Here is a 20,407-nt window from a genome sequence, read left to right as displayed (position 1 = left end):
TAACTACTACGTCTGAGTAGAGACTTCCTTAAAGACCACGGCATAAGACTCTCCTGCATTCTCATACTTTTTGTGAATTCCAATCACTTTCTAAATCCAAGGACAACATTGAATAACCAAGGTGGACTTATCTGGGTAGAATTTGCAAATGGCAAGTGATTTTTTTTTTTTTTTTTGCTTCAGTGACTTGAATAAATTCGGTTTGGTGTTGTCAAGTACACCTTCAAGACTGTGGCCAAGTAGCCATTTAATAGGGTGACAGAGAAGGCAGCAAGCCTGAGAGAGGTGACAAACATTTAAAACAGATATTCATTCCATCCCCTTTTCCCAAGCTGCTTTGCAGCAAAGGAATTTGCTTTCTAAGGACAGACATTTGAAAGTTGATTCTTCAGACAGCACTGAAGCTCATTTTAAAGGTAGACAAGCACTTGCCTTTAAGATTTTTAGGTACCAGAAATTAAAGGCTCACTTTGGCTAGGGAGGATTTGAAAAGCAAATAAAGCCCCCATTCATCTTGGCCATTCATCAAATCAATTGTGTTTAAACACAACATACTACTTGAGAGTGAACCGAGTTAAACCTACCTACTGAAGTCAAACGGTCCACCGCAAATGAAAAAAAATCTAATTAATATATGAAAAGAAAAGGGACAAATAAAAAACATAATAACATAAGAATAGTGCTATACAACAAAGCATTCAATAAAACTAGCAATGGAGATTAAATCTGAGGCATTTCATAAATTTACTGCATACAAAATTATCATTTTACTTTTTATATTTATTTTTGATGCTTTCAGCAGAAAGGCATTCACATACTTTCCCATTTCCTCTTAAATAAAATTCAATACACTGTTGTTATAGAAATGAATTTCACTGGTGTCTTGACATTGTGTTTAGCAACAATACATGTAGCATATCCAAATGTCTCATACTGAGACTACTGCTACTGATACAATGGAGGAAATGCAGAACGCCATTAAGGAACCTGTCTTCACATAGTAACAATTCCCAAGTTACCATAAAGTTAACTGGTTTCACTAGAAAACATTATGCTACACTAGTACTGTCCCAAAAGGAATAACAATCCCAAATAATGGAAAATACAAACACATACCTTGAACTCTTTGTAATTTAGGTTTTGCAAATGCCATTGGCAAGTTCAGAGGAATGTAATGTTCATGATTGCAGATTGTTTGCAGAAACTCAAACTTGTATTCAGCAAGAACCTAAATGGTAAATTATATATCAGGTCTCATTTTGTAGGCATTTATTGGTTGATGATTGAAAAATAAGATCTCTAGTTTCCTAACAGACGTGAAGTATTTATCTTCCAAAGTATACGTGCAGGTACAATCTGTACAGGAAAGAGTTAACATAGCAGGCCCTAGAGTGGTAGATTGAAAAAAAAAGGCCTGTTGCAACATTGATGTTGGCTGTCATTTGTGAAAAGGGATTTTGACATGTTCCCTCTGTGATAAGGTTGTGTTTCTTGGTGCCAGTCTACAAGGTCCTTATCACAGAGGAAACATGTCAACCTCTGTACTCTGGCCAGGGGAAGGCCTTGCTATTCCTATGGATTTAAGTCACCTGGGGTCCTGGACATGGCTGTGCTTATGTTATGAATGCTCATATGTCCAGGGGTATACTCGCTTCCCACAGTTCTTCCAGTGGAACTGATTTTTCGTTACAGCAGATCAAAATTCTAGACTATCAGAAAGTAAAGTAGGTATTCAGCATAAATCACTAGTCTAGAATTTTGATCTGTAGAGGTTGACAGTGTGTGCAACCTGCATGACTGCACCCTGAGAGTGGTCCCCTAAAATGAAGCCCTTACCTCTTCCATCAGTTGTGTATAATAAACCTGCATCCCCACTAAGCTGTAGCTAATAAACCTACTGTGATTCTAGACTTCCGGTATCTCTCCATCATGGCTAACCTAACCCTAGGTCTTTCTGCATGTTTTTCATTCCCATCTCCACATCTGGGTCAATCCCAAAGAACCCTAGACTCTAAACAGAAATACAGCAGTTTTTTAGCTGTCTTCTCACCCCTAGTGAGAAAGTGTATCTTCACAAGAGGGAAAAGGCACGAGCTGTCTGCATGGGGATCACCACAGACTTCACTTGCTGTCTTTTTCTTTCTTGATCCTGCTGGGTATACATATCCTGTCACTCTAATCAATGTCACCACGAAGAATTACAGCTCTCTGTTGAATTCTATTAGTAAACTGCCCAATCTGTGGGTGGTCGTGGTGGCTCTCCAAACTACTCAACAGTTCTTGCTTTTAACAATGCTCAAAGTTGCAAATGAGAAGAACTTTTCTGAATCCTCCAAAAGAGACTAGAACTGTCAACTTTGACTTCATGCTTAAATGTCCAATAGCTACTACAATTATGTCCTTAGAACTTACCTTAGGATCCTTGGGGCTAAATCCCGATATATAGTCATTTATCAAATTGAAAACAAAGCCTCTGTCCATCAGTGTCAAACAGCGCTAATAAGGCAAAGAAGGAAGATTAGTTATGTAATTCTAAGTGGTTCTTGTCATGATTTTAAAGAATTTAAAAATCTGTTCTACACAAAGTGGATATCATTTTTATGGATAATACGAGAAGAGCTGTCAAGAGTTTTCGGTGACCTTAAAAGGAGAAAAGTAAGTATTCAGTGGAATCAAGACTTAAGGGCTTCAACTCTCTAATTTCCAAAAACAAGACACATCCACCCACATATATGACAATAAAACAAAAAGCAAAAAACTGACATCTTTTGTAAGGGTGGGAGTTTGGTTACGTCTCAAAGAACCTCACCAAGCAAAGTAAACAATTTCTGCTGACAATAGCAATGAGGTACCTTTAGTTCAAACATTAAAAATTTTTGGCCATGAGAAATTGTTCAGGCGGTAAGAGTCTTGCCATACAAATATGAAGACTTGAATTAGAATCCAAATAGCTATGTCAAAGAAAGCTGGGCATGGCCACATGTAGCCCTGTACCTCCAGTGCCCAGTGCCATGGGGATTGGGAGAGACAGGGAGATTTCTAGGGCTTTAGGGCTGCCAGTGTAGCTTCAGGTTCAATGAGAGACATTGCTGCAAAAGAATATGGCAGTAAATAGCAGATGTGCTGCTCCAGTCTCAGGGCAAATGTAATGGTACATACACTCACACTCAAAACACAACAGACACATTCTCTCTCTCTCTCTCTCTCTCTCTCCCCACCTCCACATGTGTGTGTGTGTGTGTGTGTGTGTGTGTGAGAGAGAGAGAGAGAGAGAGAGAGAGAGAGAGAGAGAGAGAGAGAGAGAGAGAAGAGGAGAGGAGAGGAGAGGAGAGGAGAGGAGAGGAGAGGAGAGGGACAAACTCAAAAGCTAACCAGACTAGAAAAATGATTTAACTGCATAAAGATGTCAGAGTATGATAAAGACTGGGCACTGACCAGGCCAACACTTGCTCCACTTAACAGCATTCCATTTGAAATATATTTAAAACTGTTTTGTGAAATAAGCATGGCCAGTCTTTTGGCTCAGGCAGAGCCATTTAACTACTTGCTGCAGGTGGAGGGAGAGTAAACCTGGATGAACTGACCCATCAGTCTGAAGAGTCATTCGAACAGCTTTGAAAAGACCTAGCTAGGGGCTAGGGATATGCTAAGGAGTGTAGCATTTGCCCAGCATGCAGGGGATATAGGTTTAATCCTCAACAATGGAAAAAGAAAAAAGCCAAACACCCAGCTTTTCTAGGAAAAAAGAGAACTGTTATTCTTCTGGCTTTCCAGATCCTAAGATCCTTCAACTCACCTTTAGGAAGCTGGCCAAGCTATAGTTCACATTTCGGGACTCATCAGGAATCTCTGCATAGCGAATGGTCACATGGGGAATTATTGCAAGAAGCAGAGAATGTAAGATGTGATGATATGCCTCCGGGAATCTCTGTCCCCTGGGAAGCTTAAATACAAATAGAAAAAGAGTCAGAGTTTGAAAAAGTCTAAAGAGATCAAATGTCACCTTACTTTCAAACATGTCCCATTGTGGAAATGGCTTTAAAAAGTACTTTTTTTTCTTTCAACTAAAAATGACCCCCTATTTGTTCAAAGTAAACTTTATTCTAGAGCAGTGGTTCTCAACCTCCCTAATGCTGCAACTCCCATGTTGTGGTGACTCCCAAGCATATCTGTTGTTAGTTCATAAGTAGAATTTTGCTACTGTTAGGAATCATAGTGTAAACATCTAATATGCAGGATATCTGATATGTGATATGAAAGGGTCATTAGATCCCCAACTGGGTTGTGACTCACAGGCTGAGAACTGTTATTCTAGACCTCGAAAATGAAGGAATGACCTGATTCTCTAATAATATAAGCATCTGAAATTATCATTAGGCATAGCATTGGTCAGTATAACCCAGCTGTAGAATCCGAGCTCCTGGGACGCAGGCACACTTCTAGTATGTTATTTTTCTGATATAGAACATATGCATGTATCACAATTTCAGTCAACTTACTCTATGAAATTTCTATGAGAAGAGATTTTATTTTACACGCCTCACCATTATGATTTCTGTAACCAAGAAAACTTCTTTGTACAGGTTGTTTGTCATTGAAAAATTTCAAACCGGAAGTGCACTAAAACCTGAACCTGAGTTCTACACTACACATGGAAAATTCCACACCCGATGTTGTGTTGCTGATTGAAGTCAAAACACAGGCACAAATGTAAAGTAAAGCATAAAACTGTCTTCAGGCTGTGTTTAAAGTATCCAAGACACATGAATGTGTCATGTTTAGACATGCATCCTGTCCCCAAGATACCTATCTCACTATGTATATGCAAATATTCTAAAATCTGAAGATGCAAAAAATGGAAACCCTTCTAGTTCTAGGCATTTCAGTTCAGGAATTTTCAACATTCATAAACAAGATTCATAAACAAATAAGGGGCCTGTGAGACTGTTCAGTGGGAAAATTGTTTGCTGTGCAGGACCTGCTGATCTGAGTTTGATACACAGAAACCCACACATAGTGGCGGAGAGAACCGACTCCGAGACGTCTCAACAAATGCTCTGTAGCTCACATGGGGTCTTGTCCATACATCACATATACATGATAACGATGACGACAAATTAATAATAACATTAAAATAGAAAAACAAGTCAATGTACATACTGCATTTTAGAAATATTTGATATTATTACATGATGCAGAAATATTACACATGCAGAAATCTATATTAATATTTACATAAATTTCTTATTACCCTTTCTGTTATATACCTTAATCCTTTCTCATAGACAGAACATGTCTGATATGCTCCTTTTTCTCATTGAATCTTTTCAATAAACTTTTATTTGCAAAAAATATATTTTACTTCTGTGTATGTGGGAGGGAGTAGGGGTGCGTGTAGAGTTCAAAGGAAGGCAACATTCTTAGAAGCTGGGGTAACAGGTGGTTAGGAGCTGCCTGACAGAGGTGCTAGGAATCACACTTGTGTCCTCTGCAAGAGCAACAAACACTAAGCCATGTCTTCAGCTCTTCAACATTGACATTGTTAAATCACAAAAGGAATGCAAAGTGTCAAAGCCAATGCATTCTATATAGTAAGTAACGGTAGGATATTACCTATATTCTACTATAATTATTTCTAACTATATGCTGCAAATTAAAGAACATGTAAGAACATGAAGTGTGGGACCTTAGATTTATGCAAATACTCATTGTTTCTATAAGCAACATTGGGAAAGTGAAGGGCAAGCATTATTAGCATAAAAGGGAATTTGCATATTATTGCTATGGATAAAGTTAGCTTTATACATGTTACAGGTTATTTTCATAAATATGTGCAATTACCATTTAGCAATTAAAATGGGCCTAGTAGATGGCTCAAGTCTGTAATCCAAGCACTTGGGAGGTTGAACATGGGTTGGACACCAGCCTGGACTACAGGCTATCTCAAACATAGTTAATTAATTAATTAATTAAATGATTGTTGAGCCTACCTTAATTTTATTCTCTTCCAATAAGTATGTGGCCATCGACTTTGCAATTATTTCAAAGAAAAACCATGAGTACTGAAAAAGAAAACACATATATGTCTTAATAATTACCCAAATATTTGAGGCTTTGAAACATTGGACGAACCAACAGACATCTTGTCTCTGAAGTTTGATAACATTTTCAAGTGACCTCAATTCACTATTAAATTCTCACAGAATACTTCCCAAGTGTTTCAGACAAAGAAAAGAAATGAAAAGAAAAGAAAGAAAGAGAGAAAGAAAGAAATGACACTGTGTGTATCAGCCATGATCCAGAGCAAGAAGACCCTATTCCCAGGAATAGTTAGCCAACAAAAAATACAAAGTTTCTATAAGCAGGAACAGTGGAAGAATAGGAAGGTTGCTTCATGGGAGAGGAATTTTTTTAACAGTGATATTATTAGTAATGAGAGTAAACCAACTTTTAATTATTTTCATTACTTTTTAAAAATTCTCTACAATGAACACTTAAACATTTTATTAGCATATATTAATTATATATTAAATGGGTTTAATGATGGCATTTTCATACATGTATATATTTTGATCATGTTCACCTCATTGCCCTCTATTGTCCCCCTTTCACAAATAAAGGTAATAAATATTACTGCTGTCTACATTCAGTTTGGATTATCAACTTTGGCTATGATACAATACTGGCAAAGCCTGCATGACCTATATGGTTTGCAATATCATATAATTTGAAAGCTAGCATCAAATCTCTAGTTGATTCTTTTCAAAAGGCCCATAATTCTATCACCAATTAAAGAAATAGTAAAAAGAATTAGAACAACAGTTAATTCAGAGCAAGGGGTAAACATGGAGGGAGAAGAAGGCTCTGTGAAAGATACGTGTGCAGTGGAAGAGAAGGAGCGAAGGTCAGGGGCAAAAGAGGATAAAAATGAAAGGTCACAGCAAGTATGGAGCGACTGGCTTAACTTCCAGTTGTGTCCTCCATCCTTACCTTTAGAAGTTTATTTATAGCTAAGAAATCTGCAGACTGTTTCAATATTGCTATCATAGTAGTAGCCAGGGTTTCATGTATCAACTGGGCCTGAAGAGTGCTTGGTTTTTCAGGTCTGAAGCTATACTGCAAACAGAACCAAGTAAACCATCAGATCTGACCATCCTGGGAAAAGTAAATCATCTAGCAAGAAAGCTTTACTCCACAAACCTTTATGAAGGATCTTAAATAGCTCTCCAGGCCTTCTTCGTGACACTTTGACACAATGTGCAAGAGAACCCTGAAACAACATTCATGAAAGTCAGCAGGCCATGCTTCAACTCCTGACTTTAATGTGATTGACACATATGAGCAAATCTAATCCCAGAAAACAAAACAAAGCGAACAGAATGCCTGAACAACAACAGAGGGTTAAGAAAAAAGGTGACAGTGGCTTAGGTCTACAAGAGTCCACTGAAGAAGCCACTTGGCACCTTGAAAAATATACTTCCTGGTTCAAAAGGATACTTTACTTTAGCAGCCCGGATGTTTCACCTCCTTTCTAAATCTGTGTATTCACTTAAAAGTATAGTCATAGCCCTAGGTTGTAAAAGAGCTCAAGTAAAGTAAATACTCACATCCCTTCCACTGATGATAAAAGGAACAGAAAAGATAAAGTGGCTGGGAAAGGTGGTTGGTGCACACCTGTAATCCTAGTACGTGGGAGGCTAACACAGGAGGATCACCATGAGTCTAGTCCTGTCTGGGCTACCAAATGGGACTGTCTCAACAAAACCAAAACCAACCAAACAAAAGACAACACGAAAACTGTGTCAAGAGAAAAGGAAGGGCAGAGAAATAAAATGAGATGAAAGTTGGAGGTAAACTTAAGAGACTAGCCGTGCCTCTCAAACTTCAGCAGGCATCAGCGTCATCTGGAAGGCGTGTTATCAGATTGCTTGGCTCCTCGCCTAGTGTTTCTGACTTTGTAGGGCTGAGGTTAAAGTTCAGTGATTAGCATCTTGATAAGCTTCCCGGGCATAGTGCTGCTTCTCATCTGGGACGAGCATGGCGAGAACCATTATATTCGAATAATGCTTCTTAAACTTTCAGGAAAAGGACTGTGCCTGACAGCAGATATGGGCACACGGCCTGGAAGTGTTTGTAGCCTGAGTTCTAGGGGCAAAGGCAGTAAAGGGCAGCAGGGTCAAAGACATCTAGCACTGAGCACAGCAGTTTTTCAAGTCAGATATTTTCATTCTGAAATTCGAGTATGTTTCACCCTCTACCTTACAATGTACCTTTGTTTTCATACAGAAATAGAATACTTTTCCAAGTCAAAACTTATGGTTTTAATGACACACTCTGTTCCATATAAGAAACACTGGTCATAGGTAACTGACTATATTGGTTAAAACTAAACTGAACTGCAATTCAATATTCATTCCTCAGAAGAACTAGCCACAGTTGTGAAATGTGCCAAGTGGCTACCATATCAGTATAATACAAGTAGAGAACATGATTGGAGAAAGGGCAATTGAAATGTATGTTTGTCTTATAAATAGGTGTAGAACAGTAAACAACAGTGCAAGAACAGTGTGGGATTTCAATGTATCATTTTCAACAATAGATGGGTCAACCAGACATAAAATCAGGAAGCAAATATTTGAACTTAACTATACTTTAACAAAATATATATGTACACAGAACACATTTCATTCAACAGTAAAAGAAGACACATTCTGCCTGTGTGCATACAATAGTCTCCAGGATTGAACATACATTGGGTTATTTTAAAAAGTTTTAATAAGATTTAAGATGACTGCAATCATACCAGATAAAGTTTTCAACCACAGTACGGTGAAGCAAAAAAAAAAAAAAAAAAAAAAAAGAAAAAAAATCAGTAAGAGAAGAGACTGTGGAAAACAAAAACAACAGTGAAAAGTAAATGCCATGTTTCTGAACAACCAGCCAGAAAGAAAGAAAAAAGATAGATAGAAATAAAAGTAAACTTGCAGGAAAATGAATGGATTCAGAATATCTAATATTAAGTAAGGTCACACAGTCTCAGGGAGAAACTAGCCATGGTCTCTATCACATGTCGAACCTAGCCAATATCATGTATATATATGTAAACAAATATGCCTGTGGGCTCAGTATAACATATATGGAAGAACAAGAAAGGCTGACTATTAGAGGATTAGAAAGGACTGAACAAGTGTAATAAATGAACATCACGAAAGAGGATACACAGCTAATTTTTTCTCATAATTCTGCCATGTAGTTGTTGGTTTTGTTGATGGTTAAATGCATAAAAATATGATAAATAGTGAAGTTCCACGGCTTCCATTCTGTATGGCTCTTCTGACTGTATAGAAATTCACTGAGAGATGCATAAACGTTGGGTCTCATTCATTTAGGTGTGTGTTGTTTATTTTAGTTGAAAGTTTTTTAAACAATAAACTTACTTTAATTTTTTTAAAAAGAAAGAAATCAAAAGGAAAATTAAAAAAAAATCTTTCAGACAAGTGATGATGAGGACAACATGACCAAACCAATGGAACAGAACAAACACATTTTTAAGAGGGAAGTTTATAGCCATGAACGAAAAGAAGAAAGACCTGAAGGAAATAGCTTCTTCCATTATAACACCGAAACTCACATGGTGCAGTTGATGGGAACGTCATCTTCATGGGTCATGTTTGTGAGAACTCGGAAGAGTTGCATAAGAATTACAGGTAGAAACTGTATCATGACTTGGATCTCCATGGCATGCAAACACTAAAATAAGTCATTATTAGTTATGGAAACAAACAGAAATATGATCTAATTTGCAAATGCGAAACAATAAGAAAATTAAGTAATGAGCGACATATTGGCTTGAATATATGCTTGCTGAAATATGCACTTCCTAGACAGGAGACTCGCTAAGGACTTAATCCACCCCATTGTTTGTTTTGCTATTTGGGTTCTGCGAGTTAATTAGACAGGAATATCTAACTGAAGATAGCAAGTACAATTTATTTATGGGCTTGATAAGAAGAAAACGGCTTTTGGTAAATCGATAATCATTGCCAGGGTGGGGGTTGGAAAGATCTGCCTACAAACACCATTCATTCTACATGCTTTCTAAGAGAATCATAGCCTCCAGCTAACCTGATGGTAAGTTAAGTGAGCTTCAGTAAAGAACATGTCTGTACGGTATTTGCTTTATCCCACATCATCTATGAAATTGAGATAGTTTGCACTTTAACATTCTTTTAAAATTTTTATATTTTACTTACTTTGTGTGTGTGTGTGTATGTGTGTGTGTGTGTGTGTGTGTGTGTGTGTATTTGTATAGGAGCACACATACACATGTATGTGGGAGCTTATGTGCCACAGTATGACTTGCAGGAATCATTTCTCTCTTCTATTACATGGGTCCCAGAAATCAAACTCAGATGGTCAGGCTTGCCACCTTTACCCACAAGGCCATCTGGCCAGTCCTCTAACATTCTTTGACTACATTTATTCCACACGCTTGCACTCCATCTCTAATAAAGGGTGTAACAAACATCCAAATGTGTGCTGACATATTATATATTTATGTATATGTAGAAATGTTACAGGGCTGCTTGCTACTTTCTTCTTTCCATAGTCACTAGCTTCATCACTCCATCAGCCAAGCAAAAAAGAAAAATCCATCTTTACTGAGGACATTTTTTAAATCAATTCTATGTGTAGTGCTATGGGAAACACAACGAGCCAAGTCTTTGCACTTAAGGGAACTCATCATTTCCCTTTATTGGTCTGCTTTCCTCTGTCTTCACATCCTCACATGCACCTCCCCTTTCCAGGACTCAATCATTTGTATCTCAACAAGAGCTTTAGGCCTCTGTGTAGCTTCTCCATTATTGGGTTCACGGGATAAGCTGGCAAGCTCCAGGAACACAGGGTTGTCCTTCCAAGGGTTTCCTTCCTGTGCATTTTCTCTGCAATTCTCTCTTCTGAGGGCCCCTTTCAGGACACCCCCTTGACATTCTTCCAGAACAACTACAGTTTCTCTTCATTCTCAATATACCTAGCACATATTTCCAAATTGATTGCCCACCCACCTTGGATGCTGACTACCTTAGGCCACTTTCTACCAAAATGGTTCTCATCTTCTTTCTTCTATTAGTGCTGAAGATGTGACAGTTTCCCACACGCTAGGTAAGCACTTTCCTACTGACCTACATCCTCAGCCGTCTACAATGTGATGTGTTCCTGTTCCTGTGAGTAGGTGGTCCTCATTCAGGAATCACATGGTCTCTGAGAGCTTTAGCGATGTGTGTGGCTGGTTTTGGCTATCACAACTTGCATATGCATGCATGTGCTACTGGTTTCTACTAGGTAGAGGCCTGGAGTTTTGCTAAACATTCTACAGCAAAGAACTATCCTCCCCTAAATGTCATTAGTGCTGAACTTGAGAAATCCTGAGCTATAGAATTAATTTGAGTGTATTGAAGACCTAGTCTGCGTTTTTGAATCTTAAAACTGACAACTGTTCTTCAGAAAGCCAAACTAGCATCACCACTGCTCTTTAAATATACCATAGGCTTTCTTTTATTTTGTTTTGTTCCATTCCCAATTACTCATCCGGGGCAAATTCAAATCCTTATTTCAGTGCATCATTTCATATATCATTCAATGGAGGTGTACTGGATATACATCTAAAAGCCAAACGACAGAAAGCGGACCAAAAAGGCTGAACACAGCTACTACCATTTGAGAGTTCACTATCGAAAGGGGCAAAGACATGGAACTATATCACTTCAGTACAAATAGTGAATAGTAGGGCGGGTATGTGTACCACGTGTACTAAAGAAGTGACAATAGGACTGCAAGTAGGTAGCAAATGTGAGCTGAGCAGAGGAATGTTTCTGGCAAGGAAGACCAGGCAGACAAGGCAAATGAGCATTCCATGTAGGATGGTGCTCTCTGCTACCACTATATAGTTATTATCTTCTATAATTTATTCTCAACAGTAACTACAGTGTCCTTTTTGAAATGCAAATTAGTTAATGCCATCTTCCCCTTGTTAAATACAAACCAAGCAAAAGCACTACGAAGGCCATCACGGGCCTCCATGATCAGTCCGATCTTCAGGTTGAGCTCCCAGCAGCCTCATCCCCCACTCTCTGCTCTCTGTGGGCCAGCTATGCTGTCTTCGCTTTCCTGTAAACACACCAGTATAGGGTACACACACCCGCTATAACAGTCTCTTCTCAATCTATGGCTGTCAGCCTTCCTTCGGTCCCTCTTTTTGGCATTACCACAGACAACCCTTCCCTGACAACTCTACCTAGAATGTTCTCATTAACCTGTTCTTTTCTTCATGGCACTCATTTTCCCCCTAAAGTTTATAATCACTCTACCCACGCAAAAATAGTTCTGTCCAAATTTCCCTCAGTGACACTTCTAGCATCCAGAACAATGCCTTGCCCACATAAGGTGCTTAATAAATCTTTGGTGAATGGCTGAATAAATAAATAAGGCAAAATGGGAGTCCTTGCTCTACATGGTCTTCTCAAAGATCTGAATCTTTTCTTTTTTTTTTTTTTCAGAGCTGGGGACCGAACCCAGGGCCTTGTGCTTGCTAGGCAAGCGCTCTACCACTGAGCTAAATCCCCAACCCCGATCTGAATCTTTAATACCTGCAATTCTGTATCAAACATATGACATTTAATAACCTCTGTCTTTTGACAGCTCTTGGTATTATGAAGAAGTTGCTAGCTAACTTACTTTTTGCTCTGCCTTTGCTTAGGCTGTAATATCCATACGGACAATGTTTCTAAGTCATTCTCCTGTGCAAGCTCCTTAGGTGCTACATACATCACAAAACAACAAATAAATGAATTCATGCAACCGCCATTTGCAGGGATAATAGAAAGTTTTGCTGGGATGTTCATAGGACACATCAAGAGATGTGTCACAGACTCAGCTCAGCTAATAAGCAGCTGGAGCACTGTAGACAAATCACCTCTCCTTAAGACTTCTGTTTTCTCATCCTCAGAAAGAAAATGCTGCACAACCCCTTTCTGCACTATTTCTGCCATGGCATGCCATTTCACTTATGGCCACCAGAGAGCGTATGTGCATTGTGTAACTCGTAGACATTCTACACCCTTAAAAGCAAATACCAGTGCACATTTTGTTCCATTTGAAGAATACCAGTATTTGAAAATGATGTATCTAACACCACTCTATGAAAATTCTCACAAAGGTCCCTCCAAAAGGAAAAATCAATGACTTTAACAGATAAACTGTCCATCCATATAACTGGAGTCTTCCTAGATGGTACTAAGGATTGGATTTGAAAGTTATATGACTGTTATAGTCCTGAATGCTAACTGAAGCTGAGAGTCACTACTGATTGTCTCTCTTGAGCAAAAATTAAACATTTTTTATGTGGCAGTCAGGATAGTACTATAAAAACAAAAGTCAAGCCTGACCTAGTAACTATGATCCCAGTCCAGTCTGGTCCAGTCCAGTCTGGGAGGAGATGATGGCAGGACTATTGGCAGTTCAAGGCCTACTTAGGCTACATAGTGAGTTAAAAGACCAGCCTAGGCAACTTAACAAAAATATTTTGAATTTTAAAAATAAAACACAGGGCTGAGGTGATATCTCAGTAGGTAAGTGGCTTGCCAGTCAAGCATGAAGGCCTGATTTTGATCTCCAGCACCAACATTAAAAACATGGTGTTGGCAGTTTGTAATTCTATTCATAGGGAAGAGGGAGAAATCGGCAGATTCCTGGGGTTCTCTGGCCTATAATAGCCTACTTGCCAAGTTCATGGACAGTGAGAGATACTGTCTTAAAAAACAAGGTAGACAGCTCCTGGTAAACAGAACCTAAGATTGCCCTCTGGCCTTCATATATATGTACACACATATGCATGCACATGCTTACCCACACCGGTGTTGCGGTAAAATAATGGCAGAACTGGTTCCCGAGAGTTCTCACTCTGAATGGCTCCCATGGGAAGCCGCGTGTTCCAAATGTTTCTCTGCCAGCCGCTTTCACACACTGTCCCCTTGGCGGATTGTTATCACGCCTGACACACACACATCCCATTCCATGGGCCATTCTAGTGTGGCACTACGCCACACTAGCCCCAGGCATTCTATAGCCTAGCACAGCTTCCAGAACTGAGACAGGTTGTCTGTCTGCCTGCTGGGAACTTTGCTCACATCCCCTGTAGTCCGGTAAAATCAAAGCTATAGAAACTTGTAGTTTACCAATTCGATTTATATGTTAAATTCCCAATCTTCAATGCATCTACAGAATAAATTCACTGCCAATTAATAAAGATAGAAACCTCCCACCCAGACTAGATAAAATTGACCTAGACCACCTGGATCGGAATCATCTTCCTCCTCTGTCTCCATCTTCCTTTTTTTTTTCTTCCTCTTCCTCCTCTCTCTTTCCTAGACTTTTCCCCGCCTACCCTTCCTTCTCATCCAATGATAGGCTTCGCCTCATCCTGGAACCACCTTGCTGCATAATGACACCATCCTACACAATGACATCATCCTACACACAGGTACCCACACACATGAACAGACACATATATACAAAATACCAAAAAGTGAGGCTATAGCTGCATGGTAGGGTGGTTAAATACCTGGCATGCATGAGGCCCTGGGTTTAATGCTCCCATAAAACAGCAAAAGAAACAATGGCAAGTCATGCCTATGTCAAACTCCTGCAAGACTTGCTATTTGAGTTGCAAAAACTAACTCTACTTGCTACCCTCAGAGGCTCCCCAGATGTCCTGAGGTCACGCATTACTAACGTCATACGCCAGCCATATTACAGGTCTTCCTGTTGCACAACACACCAAGCCAAACTCTTCCGGGTCTCTGTACTGACTGTTCCCAGCTCTTTCCCAGCCAGACACTTGGCCACCATCATCCTTTAAGTAGCTGGTCAAGTAACACTTTGCCAGAGGCATCCTCCCTGGTAAGACAGAAAGTCTACCACATTCCCTATCTCACTATAGCAGTGCTTCTCAACCTTCCTAATGCTGTGTGAACCCTGAATACAGGTCCTCATGCTGTGGTGATCCCCAACCATAAAATTATTTTTGTCACTACTTCATAACTGGAATTTTGTTACTGTTATGAATCGTAATGTTACTATCTGATATGCAGGGTATCTGATGTGTGACCCCCCCCAAAGGGGTCACAGCCAACAGGTTTAGAACTGTTGCTCTATAGTATCTATAATCATTTGATGTGTCCCCTCTCCTTGCTCGTTTCTATGCTCATTCCCTCCACAACAGGTGACACTGTTCTCTTTGCTCAGATCCCTGATGCGGGCTTCCCAGGAGGCACTCCAGAAGTAGTGTGTCACGAACAGTCACGACCCAGAGGATGAGGTGTCTTTTTTAACCTCACAAGCAATGGGCATTAATTACTCTTATCCCAATGTGACAGCTAAGAGAAGTTCTGTGTCTTGGTAAAGGTTAACCGCAGACAAAGTAAATGACAGCTCTGCAGCACAATATCAGATTATTCTTCCAGACCCATATGCTCGATGTCACAGCATACTAGCTATCTCTCTGAAAGAAAGGGCTTCCTGAGACCACTGGTAGGCAGAAGCCAACGGGTAAAGGGAAATCCTGTACTCATCAAATTAGAATGCCTCATAGTCTCCTCAGCTTACCTAGTAATGAAGTAATGAAAAGATACAACTGCTGCCAGGTGGGTCCTAGGATGCACACCATTCTCCACACAGAGGGAATAAGCCTAACATGAGGTTCTCTGATTGCTACAGTATGGTATCCCTAAGACCCCTTAAGACTCCCTCCCCTGCGCTACATGCAGAAAATGCTTCTAGCTTTAGTGGGCCCTTATGACAGTCTAGTCTCCCACTAATGGACATAGGACCATTTCACATTTTATTGCAAGGAAAACTGTTTTTATTCTTTCTGGTCCTTCCCCCACCACAACATGCTCTCCTTTTAGTGGTAGTTAGCAGGAAGAGCCAAGACTCCCCTCCCCCCAAAGCCATTTCGCCAACTAAATTCATGAGGTTTCTAAACCATGATGTCAAATTTTGGCTGTAACATTTTCTCCCTAATGCAGCCATGCTATTGTCTGCCTCTAAACAGCCACTTGATGGAAAAGTACAAAAGAGAAAGTGCCCTCCTGAGGCCCAGAGGATTTTCAGGTGTTTGCCTGGTTCCTTTTTTTTTTTCTCATGTCAAAAATGTAGCAGCAGAAAGGCACGAAAAATGAACCTTTTGCAGAACCTGTTCATTTACCTTTAAATATTTAATGAGCTCCCCTGGAACTTCTTTTGAGCCCGACTGAATCAGCTGGCAATGATGGAAGAATTTATGCACATGCAGATCCTGGAACACAGATGGAAACAGCCTTATGAAATTTGTTTCATTAGCCTCAAGCACAGGCTCTCCAGTTCTCCCTGATGCAGCCTCATGATGGCCTATCTATCTATCTGGATATTCTCAGACCTAGATCCTGGGGCCATCTCTGCATAAGCCCTTGACATCTTCTCAATCTTCATATGAAGGACCACGACCAGGAAAACATAGTGTGTCCCCGAACACACAGGAAGTTGCTAAACATACCCAACTAGGCAAGCACTTATTTAAGGCTTTAAAAAAACAAAACAAATCAAAATAGAAATAATGGATTCTCTCGCATTGAGTTGTTTCTCTATTTTAATGAAGTGACCATGAACAGAGCTCTGAAATGACAGGTGAAGAAAACATAGCATCAGGAAGGGCCATGATTCCCTGGCGAACCATTCCTGGTATTTAGTACCCAGCTTAAGCCATGACACTCTGCTGGGGAATCCAGTTGTCTCATATGAAGTCTGTACATCTTGACTTTCTGGACAACGTGGGTCACATCTGGAGGTGGAAAAATGCAATATGTACTTTGAACTAGCACTCATTATTATTTTGTGCCTCAGGGAAGCTATTTTCTCCTAACTTAGACTTAGGTTTTTTTTTTTTCATGGTTAAAATGCTGATGATAGCCTCTACATGCCTTTTAAAGTTCAATTTCTCCAAGGCACTGGGAGATTAAAATTAGTCCAGTCTAATGAGGAAACATATTCCAGTATTCGGATGAAGAATTTGGGTGCTGCTACTTACCTGAGTATAAATGGTTGATTCTAAGTGGGTCTTAATCTTCAACAAAGGCTTTGCACCATCTACCCACTTGATGTCCGCATTTGATTGCTGGAAAAAATACAGCCATGAGCATATCTATTACAGCCAGAGATACATGAACAACTTACGATACTACCCATGCATTTTAAGAGATTTCGCAAAGAAATGTATTAGGTTCAACCAAAGGAAATACTGGAAAAACATAAGTGTCCTTTAGAATAAACATGTCCCAAATAATTTTGGATTTCTACTCCTCTCCAGATTTATATAAATTACCATAATATGAATTACTTAAATAAATGAGGTTTTTAAAGTCATGTCCCAAATCCAGTTTTAAAAGATACTGAAATCATCAGCTGTAAGCACAGAGCAGTCTTTCCTGCTTAACTTGATTGCGAAGGAGGAACAGTCTTCAGGATTCCTGCACCACGCTATACCAACGCAATTCTACTTTTCAATGTATAAAACGGGAGCGCTTCCCCAAACACAGATATCCCCCTACCCTTCTTGATTCAGCATCATTCACGTTCAAGTAGCCTGGGGGAAGATTGGCTGAGACTGGCAGCTGCTGCTCCAATGTGGTGACTCGCCCATCCTTCAGCAAAGGGACCCAGGCAAATCCAACTGCCAAGACAATAATCAACCATAAGAAATGAAACTGCAAATACAATCAGCTACACAAATGCCTGCAAGCTGGGGAAGCAGGCGGGATGGTGATGTTTCTAGGGATCCATATGTGGGAGCCCAGGTGTCAGGCAACTGTGGTGCCGGGAAGGAACAATGCATTTGGCTCTTTTCCTAATCCCAGCCTGTCCACTAAAAGTTATTGGCTCTCTATCTTTGGCAGTAAACATGGGAGCAACATATCCCTTTCAGTTAAAAGGATTAAGGAGCCGGCCTAAGGTTATTCATGAAAATATTTAAATGTCTCAAATGTGCCTTAACACCACTGTTGGCGACTGTTTGGGTAGACTCGTGTTTTAGAAGGTTCTAATCCCTCTTATCTAGCCTTCTACTTAGAGTTGAAAGTCTCACAGTTGACGCCATCTCGGACAGCAATCATGTGTTCTAAAACTTCTTATGGGAACCCTGGGATACTGGAGTATGGAAAATTAAGGTCCTAAATCAAGGTTACAGCCTGCATTGGATACAAGGTAGTAAAGGAGTCAATCATTTAGACAGGCAGAGGTTTCCTGCCCGGAGGTCGAGGAGTAGAAGGGGAACACAGCCAGGCTACAGTGTTTATGACTTCAGTCCACTAAGAGATTTCCTGCCATCTCTACATTTCTTAACACTTCTACCCCAAAGGGGGGCCTTGGCTTTCTATTAGAAACTCATTCTGTTTTGCTATAACTAACCAGAGCCGTCTGTGTTGCTCGAGTTCCATCGTGTCTGTCCTTCCATTATACAGATCACTCTGGGCTTTGAGTGTTTATAACTTAGCTGTAAAAAATAAAATAATAAAAAAAAAAACAAAAAACCAACCTTGCTCTTGATGGACTTCTGGCAAATGAAGCGGGGTGTTGGCTGAAGAGCACTTTGTAAATCCACCGCTTTCCAAGTCTTTAAAATTCTTTGCATGAATGCCTATGCACGTATGTGCATGTGTGTGCATGTGTGTGTTTATATTGTGAACTCAGAAGTCAACACAAATCTGGTTACAATGCTTTCATGGACATATATAATTTGTCAAGTGCTTTTGCTCTTAGAAAACCACCAAAATATGGCTTTCTCTCAGTAGACTGAAAGGCTTTCACATACACCGTATCATGTCCGAAGAGCATCCTCTCTAGTCCCACTTCAAAAATGCTTCCCCTAGACCTCTGCTCTCAGAAAAAGCAGGAAAGTGCTGTGTGCAGAAGCACCACTAAAAATGACAATGTCAGGAAGCCCAGGAGGCCCCAGTCCTACACAAAGGACTGTAGCAGCTAAGGAATGCTTAGAGAGGAAGAAAGTCTTCCCCAGGGAAAAGCAAACCAAAGGTTATTAAATACCAAATGGTCAGTCCTCAATTGGACAGTTTGGAAGGAAAAGGGGAAGGGGCAAATGATGTAATTATAATCTCAAAAATAAAAAAAATTAAAAAGAGAAATAAAGAAATGACACTATCGATACTGTGAAAGTGAAAATTAAACCAATGGGGGTGGGGTGTCAGGCACTTCCAAACTAGAAACTATTTCTTGCTCTTAGACAATATTTTTCCTCATGAAGTTTTTATTGAGGTATAATTTGTGATAGGTTTTTGGTGTATTTGCAGTTGCTCCATTAAAAAGGATTACAGAAAATTTTCACTCCAAAAAGAAACTCTTAACACGTCATTCCAACTGTCATTTTCTCCCTAACCCAAAAAACCATCAATTCACTTTCTGTCTGCCTAATTCTGCTTAGGTGACAGTTTTGCACTGTGAATTATCAGAGCACGGCCAAGTGTTTCCCTTAGTTGAAACTCATAGGCAGCACTTGGAAGCTGTAAGGTACGCGATCGAGCATGCCATCTGGCTCAAAGGTAGGAAGCCACTTAAGGGAGGACAGTTAGAATTGATGAGTGACGTGAAGAATCACCACCTCATGCTTCACCGAACACCTTGCCCATTTCTGTCTAGAATTTGGATAAGAAAACTGCAGTTTATCACTCAGGTGGAAAGGACTTGCATGGATTCTTCTAGTTCTGCCTGGTTTCAACTCATTTCTCCAGGCTCCTGCTCTAACTGCAATTTCAATGGTGGCTCCCTAATACTGAACCCTGTGGCCTGATGGTATCCCTCCGAGATCTCACTAGCTCCTCAAACACATCAGTTGGAGCCTGCCACATACTGCTGTGTCTTCTTTGTGATCACCTAATTTTGAAACTTCATTGGTTACTCTCAAGCATCCATCAATTAGTCAGCTAATTGCCAGGTAGTCAGCCCTGGGAATTCCCAGGAGATTGACTGGCCAAAGGCCATCTCAGAGACACTAAAATTTGCATGCTTAATTTACCTATAACATGGCATAGTATTTACATATACCCTACATACATCCTTCCGTATATTTCAAAGTATTTCTTGATTACATATAATATCTGTTGGAATGTAATTGCTATGGAGATGTTTTATTACACTAATTAGGGGACAAAAACAAGAGGGAAAGCCTATATGAATTTAGTACAGATGCATTTTTTTTTTATTTTTTTCACAGAGGGTGTCTCTCTATAGTCCTGGCTATCCTTGAATTAGCTAGTAGACCTCAAACTCAAGAGATCACCCGCCTCAGTCTCCCAAGTGTTGG

The 20,407-nt window shown here is 39.8% G+C and overlaps 1 protein-coding gene across 7 annotated transcripts in view; it reads right to left on the bottom strand.

Moving 5' to 3' along the window:
• The window catches only part of Dock11 (dedicator of cytokinesis 11), a 185,079-nt gene that overhangs the window by 64,670 nt on the left and 100,002 nt on the right, over positions 1-20,407 (bottom strand). For 4 of the 7 annotated variants that reach the window (XM_087599791.1, NM_001434047.1, XM_087599790.1 and 1 more), the window contains 11 exon segments: positions 17,643-17,764; positions 17,123-17,209; positions 16,265-16,354; positions 9,632-9,750; positions 7,201-7,270; positions 6,991-7,116; positions 5,991-6,062; positions 3,797-3,943; positions 2,413-2,496; positions 1,117-1,228; positions 585-623 (listed from right to left, as the gene is read on the bottom strand). In XM_087599791.1, coding sequence (XP_087455917.1) covers positions 585-623; positions 1,117-1,228; positions 2,413-2,496; positions 3,797-3,943; positions 5,991-6,062; positions 6,991-7,116; positions 7,201-7,270; positions 9,632-9,750; positions 16,265-16,354; positions 17,123-17,209; positions 17,643-17,764 — 1,068 coding nt within the window. 7 annotated transcript variants of the gene reach the window in all.

Source organism: Rattus norvegicus, chromosome X (genome assembly GCF_021556685.1).
Source record: "Rattus norvegicus strain SHRSP/BbbUtx chromosome X, alternate assembly SHRSP_T2T, whole genome shotgun sequence".
In the NCBI taxonomy this organism is placed as follows: Eukaryota; Metazoa; Chordata; class Mammalia; order Rodentia; family Muridae; genus Rattus; species Rattus norvegicus.
The sequence above is the reverse complement of the archived record's forward strand: the minus strand, read 5'-3'. Positions and strand labels throughout refer to the sequence as shown.